Consider the following 22283-nt stretch of genomic DNA (forward strand, 5'->3'; position numbering starts at 1 on the left):
AAAACTGAAAAAAAAAAAAAAAGTGATTTTAAGTGTCAAAGCTTTTTTTGTGCCTCCAGAGGAGCTGCGTGAAATCTGATAAAACTGCCTTGATATCAGATGGGATTGAAAACGTTCAGTTTGAGAATGAAAAAGACCTCTGCAGCCTGCTCCCCATCTCTGCTTTGGGCTTTTCATTTTTATAGCTGCTGTTTTTAAATTAAAATTTATAATTCAAATTTGCAAAAATGGAACACATTTTCAGCAACGAGGTTCACATTGCTCTTAGTGTGTCCTATTTGCTGGACAGGAGGAGGTATTTTTATTGTTCAATAAAAGGGTAGGAGGCCTGAAGAAAAAGTAAGAGCTGTATCTTGAGTATGTTTCACTATAATTAGCATGTGCGGAACATCTCCCTCTTGTGGAGGATCTGCAGTCTATTAAATGTGATTCTGAGTCAGTTACAAGCCTCTTCAATTAAAGTGATAGTTCAGACCTTTTGAAGCGTGTGAGGTAATTCTCCTCACTGAAAGTATTACCCACAGTAAATGGGTAAATGGCAGTTGGTACACCCCCAGTTTGTAGATAACAGGCTGGAGTAGTGACACAGAGGATAAGCAATGTACTGCTGTGGACAGGGGCAGCAGCAAAATGTAGACAGCAATTTGTGGAGGGGAGATGACACTGTGATATTGCTTTATATAAAGGCTGACTTGATCGGTTTATTTGTGTTATTGTGTGTCTTTGGTGTTTTAGAGTGTTGGTTCAGATTCACCAAAGTCACAGGGTTTTTGTATTTTTAACAATCATGCATACTTAAGAGGCCTCTTTGACAAATTCTGCATTTTCTTCTCCTTGACACTCGGTCATTGTTCTGTCCTCAGGATGAGGCAATTTAGCAGAGAGTAAAGGCTCTGCCACTATAGCAAGTGTTCAGCTCTTTACCTTGTCCTTATCCTGTGAGATGTATTTTAAGTTTACATCTTAAATAATATTATAAACTTTAAGACGAACAACTTTTTACTATTTACCATTTTTTTTACAGAAATAAATGAAATACAGAGATGTAGGCCTACACCTCTTAGAATAAAGAAGGACTAACAGCCCCACGCAAAGCTTGGGCGACCCCTAGTGGGGGTTGGCACCTCGTGGTTGGGAGCCACTGCGGTAGACCAGCAGCTCTCAAGTGCAATGAGCCAAAATGAGTCTGGTGGCTTTGATGAAAGCAGAGATGGGGAAACTGAGGTGTTAATGGCTTCCCTGTCAGAAGGAAAGGCAGAGAAGTGATAATATTCTAAATATAGTGCACACTTAAAATGATATTGATTTTTTTAGGTGGCTTAAATGCATTTTGCTGCTGAGCCCTCCACAGCAGTACACACCTTAGCTAGCCTGCTTCTCCAAACTGGAGGCATACTGACTGACATCTACTGTAGGTCAAACAACCTCACTTGAAAAGATCTTATCTCTTTAAGGTGCTTTACAATAAAAAAAAATAAATAAAAATTAAAAAAAAAAAGTAAAACAAACATAATTTCAAATGTTTTGCATTTATTATACTGTATGGATCAACAGCAGGTATAGTTGAGAAGGTTGGAGAGAGTGCTGTCATGCATCCTCGGACAGATTCAAACCCAAGATGCCGCTAACATGACCTGATGCCTCCAGCCGTTAGATTTTAGAGAGATCACATACGGAGCATTTTGGAACAGAACCTTTGAAATATTCATTCAACAGTAACTTTGTTCCACAGAGGACTGAACAGGGAGGACACCTGATGATGTTAACAGCTACTTTTACAATATCCACTGGACTACGAGAAAGAGAACGAGAGAGAAAGATCATCAACAAACATGAGGAGTAGGCTGATTTTTTTCCTTTGCAGTATTTACATTTTGACTTGTGAAAAAAAGAAACTTATTTACAAAAATGCACAAAATAAGACTGCTTCATCAACAGGATGGGAGGGGTGGGGGATAAGATATAAACAACTCTGTAATAAAAAGTAAAAAGAGGAAAAATAAAAATCAGTGATATTTACACGTGCGATAAGAGAAGGAGAGTGAAGGAGGGGGAACAAAATGGCTTCTGAGATTATAGGAAGAGAAGAATCAGCCATGTCTGATTCCTCTTGGCTGGGGTCACACCTTTTCATAGCCGCAGAGAGTCTGACAGCTCTGAGTGTGATGCACCCTGCGGAGTAAATCAAACATGCTGGTTGGACTCTTTGCAGCAAAGAAAGCAGAATGAGAAATGCTCTCCACTCTCCTCGTATAAAATCAATGTAAATGTGCCGAATGTGGTCGATTAAGAAAAAAAAAGCATCTTCACTGATATTTCAAAAAAAAGAAAACATGGCTGCAGTTTAAAACCAGCAGGTGGAAGCATGGAATGACAGTATCAAATATACTATACTACAAACTTTCAAGTGGTCTGTACTGCTTACAAAGATTCTGTATTGTTGACTGATCTAATCCCTAAAACACTGGCTGTTCAGACTGTAGGTTGGAACATGGTCAGACACACATTTGCACTTCTACACTTGAGAGGACTACGATAATACATTCTCTAACCCGTGACCCTGAATCCAGCCTCGACCTCAAACGTCTCTTATCTCACGCTTGCGTGGGTAAAACTCAAATTGGTCCTCACAAAGATAGAAGCACAAGGGACACACAAACACACAGTCACCTAACAGGAACTCCCCTGCCTGAAATTCAAATTGAACAACTATTCACATTAAGCCTTTCATTCATCTTCCTTTATGCTTCGCTTCTGTGAACTTTTCACTAGTGATGGCCAAATGAAGCCTCATGAAGCATTTTCTTTATTTTCTGAGCCCACTAGATGGCACTCTTGGTTTAAACAGAGAGGCTCAAAAGATGGCAATTCAGTGTGTTATCAACTTTTTGTTGAACAAAAAGCGCCATTTAGTGGGCTCAGAAAAAAAAAGAAAATCCTTCATGAGGCTTCATTTGGCCATCACTACTTTTCACTCATTTCCACTGATGGAAGTTTCCTAAAGAAGCTTCAACAATTTCAAAGCCCTCTTAAAGTAACGGACATCCAACTCTCATCACAAAAACAAATAAATAAATAAATTTACATGACGTTACCCCCCCCCCCACCAAGTTTAATAAAGCATTACATTTTTCCGTCTGCTGCATTTAATCAACAAGAGGACCAACATTCACTCTGCTCTTGGAGTAAGAAAGTATTTTCTTCTACACTAACAACAGGACAAGGGAGATCTTTGAGCTGAAGGGGAACCCCACCCAAAGTGACTTTTTGACTGGACAGCATTTGTGTTGAGTCTGCCAATATTTTTCAGAGCATTTTACAGGTTTTTCTTTTAGAGACATCTGTAAATTATTGTGACATTAAAACAGAGTTTAAGACCACTAAAACCAGCCTACTGTTTCCTGTATGAATACATGTCAACAGACAGTTTGGGGGAATTGTAAAGGGAAGCCATCAAGTAACTATATTTACCACATTTAAATACTTTTCAAAACTTTAAAATGCATCATTTATCTTAAAACAATTTCAGGCTTTTTTAAAAGCAACAGCATTTGCTCTAATACAAAAGTTTTCACTTCTTATCATTAACCACGTCATGATCGCAATGTAAGGGTTTTTTTTCATTTTGAAAGCTCAAAATGAAAAACAGAAGAATAATCTTTTTTATTCATTCATTTTATAAGGGTCAGTTCACCCCAAAGAAAAAAAACAAAATATTTTTCCTCTTACCTGTAGTGCTATTTATCAATCTAGATTGTTTTGGTGTGAGTTGCTGAGTGTTGGGGATATCGGCCATAGAGATGTCTGCCTTCTCTCCAATACAATGGTACTAGTTAGCTGTTAGCTTTGTTAGCTGGCTCAGTGGTGCTAGGTGAGCTACCATTAAATGCTCAGTTCTGCACGGTGATATCATTGTCAGGTGTAGTTTGGTAGAAAATATATATTACATTGGAGAGAAGGCAGATATCTCTACACCTGATATCTCCAACACTTTGTAACACGCCAAGCAGTCAAGACGTATAAACAGCACTACAGGTAAGAGGAAAGAAAGGTATTATTGATTTTAGGGTAAATTGTCCCTTTAAGTAATTTCTGAATCAGCCGTTTCCACCACTCACTAACACTATTTAGGACAAGTGAAACCCGTGATGGCTTTCAGGTTTCTTTTTCTTTGGGTGTTTGAATAGGGGCGTAAATTTGGTTATTTCGTTCAGGAAAGAAATTATGGTGACAACTTCTTTAAGCGGAATTGATGTCGTCATCTCTAGTTTATTAGAAGAGCTCCAATATCTGTTTTCTATTGTTGCAATGATCTAGGACAGAGGTATCCAGACCACTGCTGGTTTTCATTTGATCATTAAGTGAATACAACTAACTAGGTGGCAGGACAGAGAACAAGCAGCGCAAGGTGCAGCTTCCAGTAACAAACTACTATTCGCACTACTATGGTTCTAATTTGTTTGCTTGATTTCAAAAGGCTCATTTTCTATATCTGCTTTTGCTGAGCAGCACATTCACACTTTCTTTACAACTGGACATTTACAGGTCTACACTAATTTTCCAGGTGACGAACAAGAGCAGGAGTTGAGGATTTTTTCCTCTGGAAATAACGTCTTTCCAATAAATTAACAGCTCTGCCCTCCTGAATGTGAAAACGATAAAAAAAAAAAAACCTAAACGCATGAAGGGTTTACCCATATTTAAACTACAACAGTGGGCATGTAGGGGAACTGTTTCTTTGAGGATTTTTTCCCTCTTTTTCGAGACAAAACTCTCTAAAACAGGAAACAAATGGATACGAGACGCGGTGACTGGTGGAGTGTAGTTATTTCCAGTCCAGTCTGTATAAATGCAGCCACTGAACGATTCACATAAGGGGCAATCCAGTACACCTCCAACCAAACACTGATAACTGCTACCTGGTGCTGATGAGGTTTTCTACTCTACCCGCCATATAAGCAGGTAAATATCAAGATGAGGAAGTTTAATTTAAACCTAAACATCAGGCTGGATTGGTGAAACAATGTGGCTGGAGGATTTAGGAATTTATCAGTCCCTGCATCCGCTCTCCCGCCCTGAGTTGAATAAAACATCCTTTACCCTGATGGACCAGTTTGAGGCCAGTTCTGATCTTCTGGTCAGGCAGTGTACAGTTCACCCCTCACTAACAGGGATGCAGAAACACTGAAGAATATAAAAAAATAATCTGAAGTGGAAAAAAAATCGAAGGACTAAATGTTTTTGTGACCATACGATGCTTTCAATTAGTCAAATAAATAAACACAAATATAAAGAAGAAGAAAAAAAATGTTGATTTAATAAAAAGGTTATATTACAGAGGACCAGCCCCAACTATTGAACCTTCACTGACCAACCGAGCAGCAGCGAGACGACTCTGTGTGTGTGTGTGTGTTCAACAATCACCTGCCGTAGTTTCAACCCTGGCAGCTAAAGAACTAATGTTTAGTTTGTTCAACGCATTTGCTGTACAAAAACAGATCATCGAAGAGGAGAGCAAGCAGCATGGAGGAAAGCGGTAGTGTGTGTGTGTGCGTGTGTCTGAGATAAAGGTGAGGCTGGCAGGCAGGCAGGTGAGAGGCTGCTTCAGATGCTGTTAAGAGATCCTGGTACTGAACTGTGTTGAGATGAATCTGAACCGGTACCATCTAAAGGACACAACAGGAAACAGAAAACAGTCAGTCGTAAATTCAAAGTCCAGCACTTAAAGGTAATATTATATTAAGTATTACACATTATGAGCCTTAAAGCTACAGTAGGTAACTTTCATAAAAAATAATCTTCTGTCATATTTGATTAAACTGTTGCTCTATCCTGACAGTGGTACATGAATTGGAGAAAATGCTTCAACTATGAGAACCAACTTATCTTGGGACTAACGGACACTAGAGGTGTTGTCCATCTTTCCAAAAAATAGTTGTTGGAAAAGGGGTCATAATCATAATCAAGGTGTCCTTATTTTCAAGCCAATACAGTTCATATTAAGTATGTTTTTATATTGGACAATGTGGGCACTCTGAAATCTGTCATGTCTGCATAAGAGACAAATATTTCATATCTAATACTGCCATCTTGTGTCACAATACACCCATTACTCTGGTTACAACAAAAATATGTAGTTACAGTTAAAAATCACTTTAAAATTAAATATGTAAAACCACTCTTTTATGTCAAATAACTTGCTGCATATCTTTGGTCATTTGCTGTGTAATTAGTGGAAGGATGTGTAGGGATCAAATCAGAATTATATATTCATTCCATGAAATTCACAGAAAAGTTTCACATTGCTAAAAAAGGCATTTAAAATTATTTTTCGATACACATGTTCCAAGCCAGAATAATCCTGGAGGTCTGTCAGAACCAAAACTAAAATAAATACAATAGAAATAAAAATAAAATGATTCCATTCACTAGCTAATTAAAAATGAGTACATAATAAAATCTAAATACCTGTGTAAAAACAATTGTTACTCGTGATGTCTTGGGATTTTTTTTAGGTACTGATTTTGCACATTACTTAAACACATTTTTTCAGACATCACAAAACCATGGGATTAAAATTTACAATCTAGAAAATGACAATAACATTAACATAAGAGTTTCCTACCGTGGGCGGAAGCAGCTGTATGTGAGCGAGCGTGAGGAGGAATGAGGGTTGAGTTCAGCTGGGGCTGGATGGACAGCTCTGCGGAAAATAAAGAGGAGTTTTTTTCTGAAGATGAGTCATATATCAAGAGGACAGCATCACACAACAATAGGATAGTGTATGCTGAATTAATTGCACCTCCTCTGAGGTCGCAGCGTTGGCCCAAAACAAACCAAGAAACACCACCTGATTGTATTTAGCTGAACAGATGGTGCTGATTTGAACAAACACAACAGATCGATTTGGTGCTGAAATTAATTCAAAACCTTTAAGATAAGTGTGCTTGAATATGTGTGTACCTGTGGTGCTGAAGTTGAAGAGCATCGGCAGTTCTCGGCCGCTGGGCAGTCGTGTGTTCGGCTGTCGAAGCTCGTCGAAGAAGGCGTGCGAACAGGCCTCTAGTGGGGAAAACCGTGAGGCCGGCGTGTACTCCAGCAGCCGGGAGCAAAGAGCAATGGCCTCGGGAGGAGTGCGAGGTTTAAACACCTGAGGAAAACATGATTTTGAGCCAATCTCTTCCACAATAGACAATTTCTATCATCAAAGTAAAGCACTCTGCAGGTTTTGTCAAATTCTACAAGACAAAAACACAAAGTATCATTTATATGAAGGACATTGGCTCACTAAATTTACACTTAATACTGTTTGAGTATTTATTAGTATTTTATTCCAGTCCATGTGGTAAATGTAGGGCCTTAAAAAGAAAGACAACCCATACAGAGGAGTTCTGCATCTAAAAAAAGCCACTGCTCGCAGTTTTTGGAGTAGAAAGCTATCCGCTTTGTAGTAAATGTTAAAGGGCCACTTCTCTTGGTTTTACGTTGTTTCTGTGCTCTTAAGGTGTCACAGGGTTAATCGACTTGCAGAAGGAGGGCACTGAAGCACCTCGACTTGCAGATTTAAATAGACCGTGTGGGCAACAGCACATCCACAGGTATTCTCTTCTTTTCCTCTTGTAAGCTGGATTGGCCCAAACACCTTTGTATGTATATGGACGTCTCACACCATATGTAGAATGTCACAGAAATCAAAAGTAAAATAACAGTAATAAATGACATTTACCTCTGAGCAATTTCTCCATATTTACAGATTTTCTTTCCCAATTCCATTGAGCCTGCTTACACCATGCATCTTGGGTGATATACTCACAAGTGGGCTTGAAGCCTGTCTGTTCATATCTGGCATTAGAATACATCTTCATGTGTCTCTCTAATGACAACTAGTGACAACTTTGTTCTATATGCAAATAACACGTACATAAGTACATTCTGCTGCGGGAGAGTGAGCTCAGCGCAGGAATCCGTTGGTAAGAGTCTGCCTGCACACACACACACACAAGTATTGACAGGGCTAACTGTTAGCATCACATGGTTATTCACAGCTTTAATGAAAGAGTCAAGCCGTTTCAGAGTCCATGTGAGTTCATTGGGACTGCTTCACAGCTGCTGCTTTGTTAGCTCATAGAACTGACTTATTACCAGGAGGATAGTGGCTGTATATGGTCCTTCAGCGTGGGTCTAACTTGTGTAAAACCTTGTTTATACTACCATGAGAGATCGTAGCACAGGCCTGTGAAATGGACCGCAAACTGTCCACCTGTGATCTGATCACCTAAAATGCATGTTACACCAGGTGTAAACAGGGCCAGAGACACATGGATTCATTCTACATGCCTTTCCAGATAGACTTGGTGAATACCGACTGCCCTGCTGGTGTTTACTCACCTTGGTCCATGGATGAGCTTTGATCTGAGGAAACTTGAATTCTGTGTAGTTTGGGTTCATCTCTCGGATTTGTTCCCTTGTTGGGGTTCCTAGCACCTGAGAACAGTTGTAGGAAGAGCATGAGCAGTATTCTGTAGACATGCATGTCATGTAGGTGTGTGACTGACTGTGAATCTGAGTCTTTTATGATCCCAATACAAAATGATGAATGAGCATCCTCGCATGCACAAACCAAGTTAATGTCCTACAGAGATAACCTCCACTGAAAACAAGAATTACAAGTGGTCCTACCATCAATGCAGTAGCACACACATGCCTATTAAACACACTCACCTTGATAATCTCTACGAGCTGGTCCACCCCACTGTCGCCAGGGAATATGGGCTGTCCGAGCAGCAGCTCAGCCAGTACGCAGCCTGCTGACCAGATGTCAATGTTTGCCGTGTAGTCTGTGGCACCAAAAATGAGCTCAGGGGCACGATAGTACCGTGAGCAGATATACGACACGTTGGGTTCACCACGGACCAGCTGCTTGGCACTGGGGAAACACAAGAAGTTTAATTTATGTTATAATGATTACTGCAAAGAATGACTCAGTTGAAAGAGGATAAAGAGTGTTAACTGTTGTGAAGGAAATAATTATTAAGAACTGGGGAGTATGGAGTTCCTCAGGGTTCTGTCCTTGGGCCAGTCCTTCAGTCACTAGTTATAATATTAATATAACCTCTTCATTGTACAAGTGTAATTTCCATTTTTTCGCAGATGACACTGTCCTTTATTCCTGCTCAGACTCTATTCATGACGCCACTCTAAATCTACAGCTATCATTTCACCACCTTCAAAAGCACCTCCACAATCTGAAACTGGCCCTAAACTATGCAAAAACAAAATAGATTTTATTTTTGAATGCAAGAAATACTGACTATGGTAGTTCTGAAATTTGTTCTGCTAGAAATACCATAACAGAAAGAGTGCATCATTGAAAATATCTTGGCATTTGGGTTGATGAAAAACTTACTTTTAAGTCTATACCGACGTGCTGCAGTCAAAGTTGAAAGCAATCATGTTGAAGCGATCTTATCTCTGTATTGGACTATGGGGGTGTTATTTATGGGCAGGCGTCCAGTTCCACTCTCCAACCTTTACATTCAGTACAGGGTTTCTCACACATTTATTAATTTGTGGCGGCCCGCCCTGTCAAAACATCTGCTGCCACTAATAGATTTCCTATTTTTTTTTAGGATGGACTATTCATTAGGATCGTTGTTGAAATACATGTAGTGCTTGGTTATTTATAGCACCACACTGTCTCAATGCAGAGTGCACTCTTGGCATAGATGGAGCAGCAGAACATCAAGTGCACTGACAGTGAAACTAAATTGTTCATTCTGCTGGGTTCTAACTGGCCTCTGTAGCAGTTGCTCCTCTCCATTGATCTGATCAGATCAGCTCTGAATGGCTCGAAAGATCAGTTATCCATCCCACAAATCATTAAGTGCTGCTGAGGAAAAAAAAAAAAACAAAACTCATAGGAGAGCTCTGCCTGCACTGCGTTCACTGACGCAAATTGTCTGTGGGAAACGCTGCAGTATATTACACAGCCTTAAGATTCATCACTGAAGATATTTATGGGACACACCATCGCCTAGTTTAAAAAAACTGGCTTGCCTGCTCTTTCAGTGAGGAGGGATCAGTATTTATTTTCATTATTTATAAAGCTCTTCTACGAAACCTTCACCCCCTATCTCTTAGCCATGCTTTCTTGGAATGCTAGTAGCCACTGTACCCACTTACAGACATGGCTCACCCTACAGATGATTTCATCTGACTTCACTAACACTGCAGAGATAATTTCAAGGTTTAATTGGTAACCTTATTGACTGTATCTGTTGTTGTTTTTAGTTTTTGTTTGTTTATTTGGTTTTACATTGAAAAAAAAAAGTATATTTCTTGTATTACTATTGGATTTAAGTTGTGTATGTTGTATGTACCTCGGCACCACAGAAAATGAGGGTTCTCCCTCAATGTGTTTTCCGTGGCTTTTAATCAAAATAAATGACAATGGTGAGATTACAGAAAATTTTGTCTGCCAGTGTTAAATGTCCCACCAAACGTGGTCAGGATTAAGAGGTAGGTCTACCACATTGTATACAGTCCCATAATGCCACTGGGCTGCTTATAATTGTTAAATCCAGCCTAAACAGTTACATGTTATCTGGAATGTCACACACTAAATACCCCATGGGAGTTTAGATACAGATCTGTTTAATTCTGTTCTTTCTGCACATAAAAACTTGCTGCATCTCTAAATTTTGCTGATGTTAAAATCCTTCTTCCATCTGTTCACGCAGCTCACCTGCCAAAGTCACACAGCTTGAGGATGGCAGTTTCTGGGTCGACGAGCAGGTTTTGAGGCTTGATGTCTCTGTGACACACGCCCTGGGAATGGATGTAAGCCAGACTGCGAAACAACTGGTACATGTACACCTGAGGAGGGCACAACATTAGAACAGCACTCTGTTTAAATGGAGGCAACCAAAAAGATATTGCGTTTTGAATCATTGTGTAAATAAAGGTGCCTTTTTGTGAAATGTTAAAGAACAACAATTTCCAAAAACCTTTACGAACATTACAGTAATTAAACAACACAGAAATGTCTCGTGGGAAAAGGATAAAATTACCTTCACATATATGATAGGAATGATGCTCTTGGCCTTGTTAAAATGCCTGGCAACCCTGTAGACCGTCTCAGGGACAAAGTCCAGCACCAGGTTGAGATACACTTCATCTTTCTATACAGCACAGAGAGAAAGAGAGATCACTTAAGTTTAAAATTTTTATGTTTTGAGTTTGAAACCCCTGCCCAATGTTATAAGTACCAATGTTATAGGAATACATAAATGACAAACTGCCTGCCTAGGCTGTTGATTCACAAGTCAAATATTTTTCTATTATTGTTTAAAAATAAAAGGACCACATAAACAGAATTTACTTCTCAAAAGTGTTCCTATATTTATCAGTCCAAGAAATGGATTGCTTCCCTTTTTAAAAGGCTGGGGTATTTCTTTTTAAACAACATCTGAGTAATTTTATGTTTAATGTGCATTTTAAGTGAAACTGTGATGCCGTGAGAGAAGTGTGTGTGACCATGGTGACGTGCCAAATGTTTATGTGACCAGAAAACAGAATTAGATTTTTCTGCAAGAACAAATGAAAAAAGAACATGAGCTGTACCTTCTCTCCACTGGAGTAGAAGAAGTAACGTAGTCTGACAATGTTGCAGTGATCCAGCTTCCTCATGATCTGTAGTTCCCGATTCTGCAAAGACAAGAAAACATGAGTGAAGGTAGGAAAGCTAGAAAACAAACCAGGCATGAGAACTTGAATGTTTTAAATGTATTGTCTGACAAACAAGCAAAACAAAATGCTTGGAAGACAAAGTCTGAAAGGAAATGGAAAGAGAAAAAGAATATGTGGAGAGTTAGTATATTATAGCCCTACCTTGAACCTCTTATCCTGCAGAACTTTCTTAATGGCCACCATCTCCTGGCTGTCGATGAGGCGAGCTTGGTACACCACACCAAACGACCCATTGCCAATCACCTGCGAGGTTTTCACAGAGGAAGAAACAGTGAGATGCTGGACTGAAGAAATCAATGACAGTTCATCAGGTGAGGTGCACATACAGATATGATTTATGAGGCTGTTGTTTCTGACTGCTGATATAACTAACTGATCTGAGTCGGTCCAGCTACAACTTCCCACTTTATGTTTATTTTCAGTGTCTAACATGGTGCAACCTGTTTAAAACAATGACTGTATACAGATGGGCAGCATGACAGCTCCCCATAACACCTTGATCACTCCCTAGTGGCTGGCGGCACTATAGGTCATGAACACCGCCCCCTTCATGTGAACAGATGGGACATGGGCCAGAATAAAACATCAAAATACACGTCAAATAAATTATTCCCAATGATGGTTTTCATTTTTTTATTTAGTTCTATCACACTGATGTATGTTTTAAGTGTTAATCTTTCTGATAAATTTGGTTTTAATTAGTCATTTGATAATATAACACAGGAGTTTGATGTTATGACATACAACTAGTATGCTCATGATCAATGGCGCTGCTCGCAATTGGTTGGACAATAGTATGTGTGAGAACTTGATACCATGGAGGTCACTACTGTGCAGACTCCGGTTCCAAATGATGTCACCAGCGCAGGATGGCAGTTCTTGTATCCAGGATATTTTGGCTTCACTTTATAAATCCTGAGGAAGTAAAGCTGCATCGTCCATCTTTATATATAGTCTATGGTGTAAAGTAGGTCAGGAACAAATTGTAATATTGGTTTTGGGGGAAGAGTCTGTCCTTCCTGTGTTTTCCTAAGAGCCGTGTTCATCAATGCAAAGCAAAGACAGGTTTATGCTTAATCCTCCTTATTCAGTGAGTGCACCAAGAAACCAGATTTACTTTACTTTACAAAAACACACAGCAAACAGGATAAATATCTTAATTTTAAATGTTTATTTTTCACTTATTTGTGGTTTTACTAACACTAGACTTGCATCAAAAAATAATGGGTCCGAACAACAGCAACAGTTACTTTTTTGATTAGCTTGGTTAAACTTTAGAGACCAATAGATCTCATTCAAATCGTATCTAAACATCTGTATATTATAAGTCGTTGTAACTGATAAGTCCTAGGGCTGGGTGATAAATCGATAAAATTGATTAATTCGAATTTGCAGTTTAGGCTGATTTGTTTTAATGAAAATCGAGTTTCTATTTAAAATCCGCCACCACCGCTCCACGCTGGGCTCCGGTAGTTCAGAGTGGGCTCTCCCCTCCCCCCCTTGCGCTTGATACACAAACAACATGGCAGCGAGCGGGGAAGAACTCCTTCTCAAGAAAGGGAACGAGTTCTTCAGCGCTTTTGTGTGCACACCTATGTCTGTGTCTGTGTGTGTGTGTGTGCGCATCAGGGCCTAACTCCGCTGTGCGCGACACAGAGAGCAGAGGAGGATTTTAGATGCGCACCGTGTAGGGACATAAATGACATGCTGTTGTGTAAATAAGATGAATAAGTGTTACAAACGCCAAGCTGGCAGACCCCCGAACCGTAGTAAAGGGACCTCCGAAGACCATTAGCTCCTTTAGCTTGTGTTAGCTCGTTGTGGCAACAACACATAAATAACGGGACTTCGTCAGCGTTAAAGAACGGCACTTTATTTTCAGCACTGCAGGGATGATGCACAGCCTCTCTCATCAGTGTCTGACTTTAACATAGAGGGAAATAACTCAAAAACAGCATGCAGAACTGCATAGGCTTCTTCACTGTGGCTGCTCGATGTAAACAACATAGCACAAGCCTCACTTTCTTCCTGGGGCGCATCCGTCTGACGTCACACACCACACCTGGCGCACTAACGTCTCATACCTCCTACATCAACTACACACATACACAGCTCCACACACACACACACACACACACACACACACACACACACACACACACACACACAAGTCACACACATCAGGCTCAGCCTGTAACATAAGGCTATTTAGTTTGTTTAATAAAAGGACAAGATATAGACCTGTTCTATAGGAAAGGTAACCTTAAATGACTTCTGTTGTGATCCAATATAATGGTAGGGGAAACACTGCCGTATGATAAGAAAGGAGTCCGGTGGAAAGCGATCACAGATGCAGTTGCAATGTATATTGCAAGAGATGCCCATATATAGGCTACCGTGAAAAAGCTGGGGTTTATTCGCATGCTGAAAGCTTTGAACCCCAGGTATGTGCTGCCAGGCCGCAAATATATACATATCTTTTAACTAGGAGGGGAAAAAATCGATTTAAATCGTGAATCGGATTTTTTGTGAAAAAATCTGAGATTTTTTTTTAGGCCATATCGCCCAGCCCTAATAAGTCCTAAATGAATTTCAGCTGTAAAATTATAACTAAAATGGCAATTAATGCACAATGATAGATGATCATAATCACAGTTTTATCCTCATAGTTATTAAAACAAATCTTACAGTACAACTGAAATATTTCAGCACAGTTTTATATGACACCTTGATAACCTTTAACTGCTGCGGCAGACAGTGAAAAAGTGAAATATTTCTCATAAGCCGGTATAATTACACCATTAACTTTGAGATATAAAGTTTGACAAATGTACGTTAACACACTATTAAAGAGACATAAAGCAATCTTAGAGGTGATCAAAGGAAACTACCACAAGGACTTGCAAAGGTGCAAACAAAGCTTAACACCAATCTCATTCCGTGTAATGTCATTAGCCTCAAACCGAAACAATTATGTCACATTTCCAGATCAAAGACAAGATAGCAGAGGAAAACAGATTACAGAAAGAAGGCTATAAAGTCAGCACTGAGTGCCATAAATATCAGCAACTGGCAAAGTAATTGTGTAGCCACTGGTATTGATCAACTACCTTATCGAGTTCAGCCAGATATACTGCTGTCATTGTGTGTAATGAGGTGATAAAAGTCTTAGTTCCAGTTGTAGAAGGTGATAAAGTTGTACTTTTACATATGAAAGGACGGAGCTTCGTCCGATGTCACTGTGAGGTTTTGGTTTTAGTTGCTTGCTCACCTTTATGTCAGTGTAAGAAACTTCCTGTGGGCGGTCCGGTCCCTGACCTGGTGTGGCCACAACTGTAGTCACCTTCCCGCTGTCTCCTAGGAAACAAGCAGAAACAGGGTAAACATGAGGCCAAGGGGATATAAGAATATAGTGTTATGATTCAGAAGACATAAGAGCAGGTAATCTGTTAATTTGCATTATTGTGCTAAAATTTTAGGTATGAATAGGATTAAAATGTGGTCCCTCTGGCTCCTTACTACAAGAGGTAACAATATGAAACCACTTCACAACATAACCACAGCGATAGCCCTGACATTCAACCCAGGACACTCGCTGCGGCTTGCCTTCACATCTGGGCCGTCTCTCGGCTGGCTGTCTGAATATTTAGGTTAATGACAGCCTAGTGAATGGATGTCAACTTTACAAAGCCTCCAAGGAAGTAAAAAGGAATGGCAGAGTTCATATTCAAGACACTGTGACTAATTAAACTGGGAATGAACCCAAAAATAGACCGACCACTCTCTCTGTCCTGATAAACTGTTTTAGGTGATAACAGACTTTTATGTGGGGATTATTTTGTTATACCCAGAGCGTCTCCAGGTTTAAACAAGTTAAATTTAATCCTGTTTAAGACCTTTTCACTTTCACTTTAAATGAAATTGAAAGGCCAAACCTGTCATGAAAATACCCACCAAAAGTAATATAGTCTTTGTAAGTAAACACATTGATGTTTACTGTTCAAAATGAACAGTAAGATACAATGACACTGATAATACTCTCTGTTCTTACTGCTCTAAGCACAGAAAAAATAAACCGACAAGCTGGCAGCCTAACAATGCATTAGTTTAAAAATGCAAACTTATTGCATTATCTAAATGCACAGAGGGGGCAAAAATAGGGGTGCTGCATAGTGCATACATAGAGTTGTTATGTCAAAGTCTGTTCCCCTGTGAAAAAGTGTTTCTCTCCTATAGGATGTTTCCCGCCAACACTGGAAAATCTCACTGTGATGTGACTTCACGACATTTAAGGCCCATCCAATCTGCATTTAAAACAATCATACTTTAAGGCCTTTTATCAGTAAATGTATATTTTAGACATTTTACAAGGTTTCCACGCATTTTCATGGATACAATTTCAAAACTTTTCCATGATTTTTCAAGGACCCATGATAACTTTTTTTCCTTGCCCCACTTGCTTGGTGTTTTTCAAACATATCAGATTAGATCATATTAGAGCTATGTTGTGTCATTAACTACAGAGAATAAATATGCTGTTGTGTTATATTACATGGAAGGTTATGCACAGAATAATTTCATTACACACAACAAAATTCCGGGACTTATTTTTTACTAGTTCCATAATCTCTCAAGACAGATTCTGCAATTTACATTGTAGAAAGGAAGAAGAAAAAAAAAAAAGTTTTTTTTTTAACCAACGGATTTCCAGATTGCTAGTTCCATGACTTTTCCAGGTTTCCCATGGTCGTGGGAACCCTGATTTTAAGACTTTTTAACAACCTGGGGCGTTGGTGGCTTAGTGGTAGAGCAGGTGCCCCATATACAAGGCTGTTGCTGCAGCGGCCCGGGTTCGAATCCAGCCCGTGGCCCTTTGCTGCATGTCATCCCCCCTCTCTCTCTCCCCCTTTCACGCTTACCTGTCCTGTCCAATAAAGGCAAAATGCCCTAAAAATTTTTTTTTTTTTTAAAAAAAAGACTTTTTAACAACCTGCAGCCCTGCTGATATCATAAGCACACATATCAGGTATAAAACCTTTTATTGCATACCTTTGCAGCATTTTACTCATTTATTTTTACCTCAGAGGATGAGTGAAGAAAAAATGTCACTGAAGCTTTCACAAGTTGACAAATCCTGCCTCAAAGGAGCATAAAACACTTTGTAATGCCTTGGCATTTGATTAAGTCCTTAAACCCAACTTTATGGTTCATATGTTGTCATCTCAAGTGTGGTCAAAACATCTATGTTACAATAAAATCATTGCAATAGAGGAGACTGTCCCAGCGTCTGATTCAAAAGTAGTCCGAGGAGCCGATAGACACAAGTTGCTTAAACTGGCTGACTGACAAAATACGAGTCAACTTCTTCGCGACTGACGACTCAACTCATCCAGTTTTATGGGGCAGTTGTCGTGTGTTCATTGTCTCATCAATGTTCATTGGAAAAGCCCAAAGCTATAGTGGTATTCTTTTTCTGCATGTCACCGATCAATAAATATGCCTCAGTGCAATATATAAATATACACTATTGTACTGATAAAACACTTTGTACCAAAAAGCTACATGGGCTGACTAACCAAACATCTTAATAAAAAGAAAAAGATAGTACAGGGTTCTCTGGTTCCCTATGAGTTTAAGCGAGGCTTGCAGACTGCAACTAGCTGAAAGTTCTCCTGGTTAGAATTTCTTTAGTGTTAATTGTTCTGGAGGTTTTCATCTGGAATCGAACTATCTGCAGAGGTGTCTTCCTCTCCAAAACAAATGGATGATTATGGATGATTTAAACTGGTAAAAACACTGAATAAAGTGCTTTCACGTTAAAAAGATTTGTGTTTTTCTGACACACTCTTTGCGGATGGTCTGTAAGGTATGATGGCTGATGCCAAAACACAAATGGCCCTTTCTAGAGCCAGTGTTTGTTTTGTCCATTCTGGGCTGCTGTAGAAACATGGCAGTGCAAGATGGTGATCTCTGTAGAAGAGGACCTGCTCCCTAGATAATAATGGCTCATTCAAAGGTAACAAAAACATAATGATTCTTATTTTCAGGTGATTATACGCTAAAGAAAACACACTTATTACATTATATTCCATTTCTGCAATATATCCCCCTAAATCCTACACACTGGACCTTAAAAATATTTAAAACACTGAAACAGTTAAAGCTGAAGTAAAAGTGGCAGTCCAAATACAATTGCCGAGAGGAGTTGAACAAGCAGTTAAACTGGTGATGCTGAAAGAAATTAAGAGAAAATTGCATTGAACAGTGGAAGTTCTGGGAATCAGAGGAGCTTGGAGGTCGACATTTTTGTTGTTGCTGTTGTTTTTAAGTGAAGACCTGAAAGAGTTTGAAGCGTCAGAGTGCAACAATAGATATTTCAGTTGCAGAGAAAGAGATGAATGAAGTTGAAATGTTTGTTTGACTTCAGACGAAAGCATAAACAATCTGGCTAATTAAGCTGTATAACACAATATAACTTTTCCCATGTGACAAGAGTGCCAGAGAACTACAGGGGCCAAGCCGAAAATGCTAATGACCTTATTCAGAGCCAGTGTTTTGTTTGCCCCTTCTTGGCTACTGTAGTAACAACATAGTGGACTCAGTGGTAGAGGACCTGCTCCCCATGTAAATATAAATGGCTCATTCTAAGGTAAGATAAACACAACTTTTATTTTCAGATGATTATAAACTAATGAAAACATAGTTATGAACATTATACTCTATTTTTGCAAATAGACGGCCCTAAATTCCACACACTGGACCTTTAAATAATGAAGCAGCCTTTCGCCATCTAGCTGTCAATGTGCTGTATCACTGTAACCCTGACCATGTCCACATACTTAATGCTTTGTTTACCAAACAAGACAATGCACTTATTGATATAGCCCTCTTACAGCCAGAGCTGCATGTCCTGGTGCTCTTGTGCGTCCATAACTACACACGCACAGTAAACTGTCCTCAGCCACAAAACTGTGGTGGTCATCCAATAGGCAAGCTGGTGATATCTATTACAGCTGAAAGTGTGAGGCCTGCAGAGTGACCGGGTCACTGGGTTCTCTTAACTCAATGACTGGGTTCATGAATACACACTCCCATGGGGCTCCAGGTTAAAAGTAGGACAGATGGTTAAAGGATACTTTATACCAACTGTCCACATTGCTCCTCCTCTTACATTTTTCTTGCTGATGCATAGTACAGTACACCTCAAGATATCAGGGCTCTCATTATACTGCCATTCATTTTTTTACAGTATGGAAAAAAACGACTTTCACAGGATTGAAACTTCCCTGGGGTCAATAATCTATCTTAATAAAGACGATGCCTCAGTCTGGCTTCCTCAGTGTGTCTGTTTTATCATTGTTTCATTGTGTCGGAGTTCACTGTTTGTGTCACACTCTGCTTCCTGTCATTCACAGAAGGAAACTCAAGTCCCTTAAAGACATGCCGTTTTTTTTTTTTAACTTTGTCACATCCATGCCTATATATTTTGTACTCTTAAACCCAGATAAGTCTTGGAGAGATGTTACAACAAGAAGCACATGAATACACACTGTCCACCAAATTCACAAATGAAATATTCAAACGATTCTGACTTATGCATTAAATGGCAGATTTTCTATGTTAATGTCTTCATACACAAAAAACACACTGTACTTACATGAACTCCATATATTAAAGCAAAGTGTCTTCAAAAGAATTAAATTTACCTTATTAATATGCAGTTTAATGCAGCAAGATCTTCCAAAAAGCAAACCAGGTCATCTGCTCTATAGGGAGAACCTCTGGTGTAAGTGTGAGGTTTCTATCAATTATCTATTGTTCTGGAGTTACTGTGCTCATGTGACAGTCTGCCACAAAAACAGAGTCAACACAATGACCACTTCCCAGTGGATCATGATCATGCCTCTCAGTAAACAGTAGGTAAAATTTACATAAAGCAATTGTTATTATTGTGTCATTAAAGGGAAAATCCGACCTCACTGACGGTTTCCCCCCCAATATTTTATAGCTCAATTTAATTTGTGAATTTGAACATTTCTCATTAAGCCAGACAGTGGAGAGACAGAATGTGGTGATGATGTCATCCAGAGACAAATCCTGGAGCTGCTCCATGGACAGTGAATAATGGAACAACTGCTCGGACACTGTCACAGCAGCCGTGGTAATTACACTGAGATGTGGCGAAGTTCTCTGATTTACTGCCTTGAGTCTTATTTTCAAATCCCCTTGGGTGTAATACATTTACAATATACCAAAAACTCTGTGAACACAATGATTCACTGTTAGTGGACCAACACCAAAAGTGTCACCTAAAGGAATGATCAATTGATGACATGACGTTTAGTAAGTGGAATAAAACCAGTGCCTAATTAACTATACCAGGAAAAATGCCATCACATTTCAATAGTTCATTAAGTGTCATTCTGGTAGTGCACTGCCACCCCTTTATTGGCTCTTTCACTGACACTTCATGTCTGGGCTTGTCAGTTTCTCCTTGTGACATCTGCACCAGCTGCTATATTGTGTCAGACACTGTGTATCTACTGGGTCTGCGCATTACAACCTAATACCTCGACAAATGGGTGGGTAACAAACATATAACCACTCCAGCCCATAAAGTGGCTGATCAGCAGTTAAATATTTTTGTTTAGGTTTACACTGTGTTACCAAAAAAAGAAGTTAACTTCCAGACTATAAGTACCAAAATACCACACTTTAGAGTTACAGCATGAGGAGAATTTATATATATACACATATATATACATATATATATACACACATACATACATACATACATACATATATATATATATATATATATATATATATATATATATATATATATATATATATATGTATATAAACAGGACCATTAACATTTCATCATCAAACATCCTCCACTGTTTTTCATAATGACAGACCACTGGTTGGTATGGCAACACAACATCCTTAATGTTCCATGTCCAAGTTTAATTTTACCAGTAATTCAAAGTGTCAAATCACATCATTTTCTCTCACAAGTAACTGGCTAACTGGGTTAATCCTGCCTCTTGAAATAGCCTCCAGGTCTCGCAAACCTGACCACAAATCCATCAATCATCCACTAAGAGTATCTTTACCAGCAACATTTGTGGCTTTGACGGCTTCAGACAGTGCTGCAAAAGGAAAAACCAGAAACAAGGGTCACACTGCTTTGAACTGCAGATGACCCCCTATTTGGGCTCTAATATCAAAGTCACACACCACTGTCTGCTAATGGATGATAAGGTTTGGATGAACACACAGATCTCAGCTTACACCTGTCACTATGGTGATAAAGAGGCATACTATAACTCCATCTCTGACAGATGAAACCTACTCCTTGGCATCCCAGCAGACAGCCCAGCTCTTGAGCTGGATATGCATCACTTGCATCCTCCAGGCGTCGGCCACCTGCTGCTAAGCCTTTGCCCCACAGGTGACCTTGGTGAAAAGGCAACTTTCCGCCCTGACCCCTCTCCAGGCGAGCCAGACTGATAGCTGATGCCACACTCTCAACGACACCCGCAAAAAGATCCTTAAATGCAGCACTCAAGCTTAGGTATTAGGGTCTGGCTTGGCCACAAAGAACAACAGAGCCCCGTTTTCCTGCTCGCTCATATTGACCACAGTGAAATCAATCAGATCCTCATGTTGTATTTTAATATCAGTAAATCAAATTACTCGTTAAAAAGCCTAACGTTACACTGGGTTATAGTGATGACCAGGCAGATGCTTAGTTTGATATCAGTAAGGCTAAATACATCTATCGGCCGGACGGGGAACTAGTAACATACAAAACAAGTGGCTAACGTTAGCAGGCTAGCTAGTTAGCATGCTAGCAAGTTGGTTACCGCTACACAGGAGCAATAACGACTTTCCTCCGGGTTGTGATACATAACACTGATAGACATTTTTGAGATAAAAGCACAGGATAATATTTATGATATAGACAGACCTCAACAAAAAGCTGGTGGCTAATTAGAACTTACTGGCAAGCTTAAGGTTCGAGCATCCCGACGAGCTGCTGCCGGAGGCCTGCGGGACCCCGGACTTTCCTGTGCTGCTCCCCACGGCAGCGGCTGATCCGGTGGACGCAGCGGCGGTTCCTGGAACACCTGGCGGCTCAGCAAACGAGCTGGTCCTGGGCCGCCCGCTGCCGCTCATATCTCTGTGCAGGGGTCAGGGTTGTTTTTTCCACTATTTTCAGCCAAGTGACTATTAATTATGAATACCCGGCAGCGAATAATCGTGGAAAGACACACCGAGAAATACCGCTCCCGTTGCCGCCGGCTGTCTGGGCTGATAGCTGTTGCTAGACACCTAGAAACAGACCGCTCGCAATGCCACCTGGGAGATGAAGTTCGGAGTAGCTGTTGCTCAGGTTTGCTGCACAGGCGTTCACAAATCAAAACAACTACAAATTTAAAATGACTTAACAGTGGATGTAGGCCAGAGAAAGAGCAGTATATACTGCAATAAAAATGAAATGCTCAACATTTTTTTAAGATAAAATT

At 39.7% G+C, this 22283-nt stretch overlaps 1 protein-coding gene across 1 annotated transcript; it reads right to left on the minus strand.

The window, feature by feature from the left end:
• Window positions 1-4717: 4717 nt before the first annotated feature.
• LOC117263134 (glycogen synthase kinase-3 beta-like) lies at window positions 4718-22071 on the minus strand. The gene is made up of 11 exons (XM_033636299.2): window positions 21759-22071; window positions 15020-15105; window positions 11890-11991; window positions 11623-11706; window positions 11070-11180; window positions 10745-10875; window positions 8722-8926; window positions 8389-8484; window positions 6964-7150; window positions 6626-6703; window positions 4718-5666 (listed from the first exon to the last, which is right to left on the minus strand). Exons 1-11 carry the CDS (start codon window positions 21931-21933, stop codon window positions 5605-5607), a joined length of 1317 nt encoding a protein of 438 aa, XP_033492190.1. The 5' UTR covers window positions 21934-22071; the 3' UTR covers window positions 4718-5604.
• Window positions 22072-22283: the final 212 nt, after the last annotated feature.

Source organism: Epinephelus lanceolatus, chromosome 16 (genome assembly GCF_041903045.1).
Source record: "Epinephelus lanceolatus isolate andai-2023 chromosome 16, ASM4190304v1, whole genome shotgun sequence".
Lineage (NCBI taxonomy): Eukaryota > Metazoa > Chordata > Actinopteri > Perciformes > Serranidae > Epinephelus > Epinephelus lanceolatus.

Excerpts from the sequence above, each read along its gene's own strand:
- LOC117263134 (XM_033636299.2), bottom strand. The coding sequence starts at position 21,933 with ATGAGCGGCAGCGGGCGGCCCAGGACCAGCTCGTTTGCTGAGCCGCCA. Across the intron at positions 6,704-6,963 it reads CTTCAACTTCAGCACCACAG|AGCTGTCCATCCAGCCCCAG; the intron begins GTACACACATAT and ends TATTTTCCGCAG. Across the intron at positions 5,667-6,625 it reads TACAGCTGCTTCCGCCCACG|ATGGTACCGGTTCAGATTCA; the intron begins GTAGGAAACTCT and ends TGTGTCCTTTAG.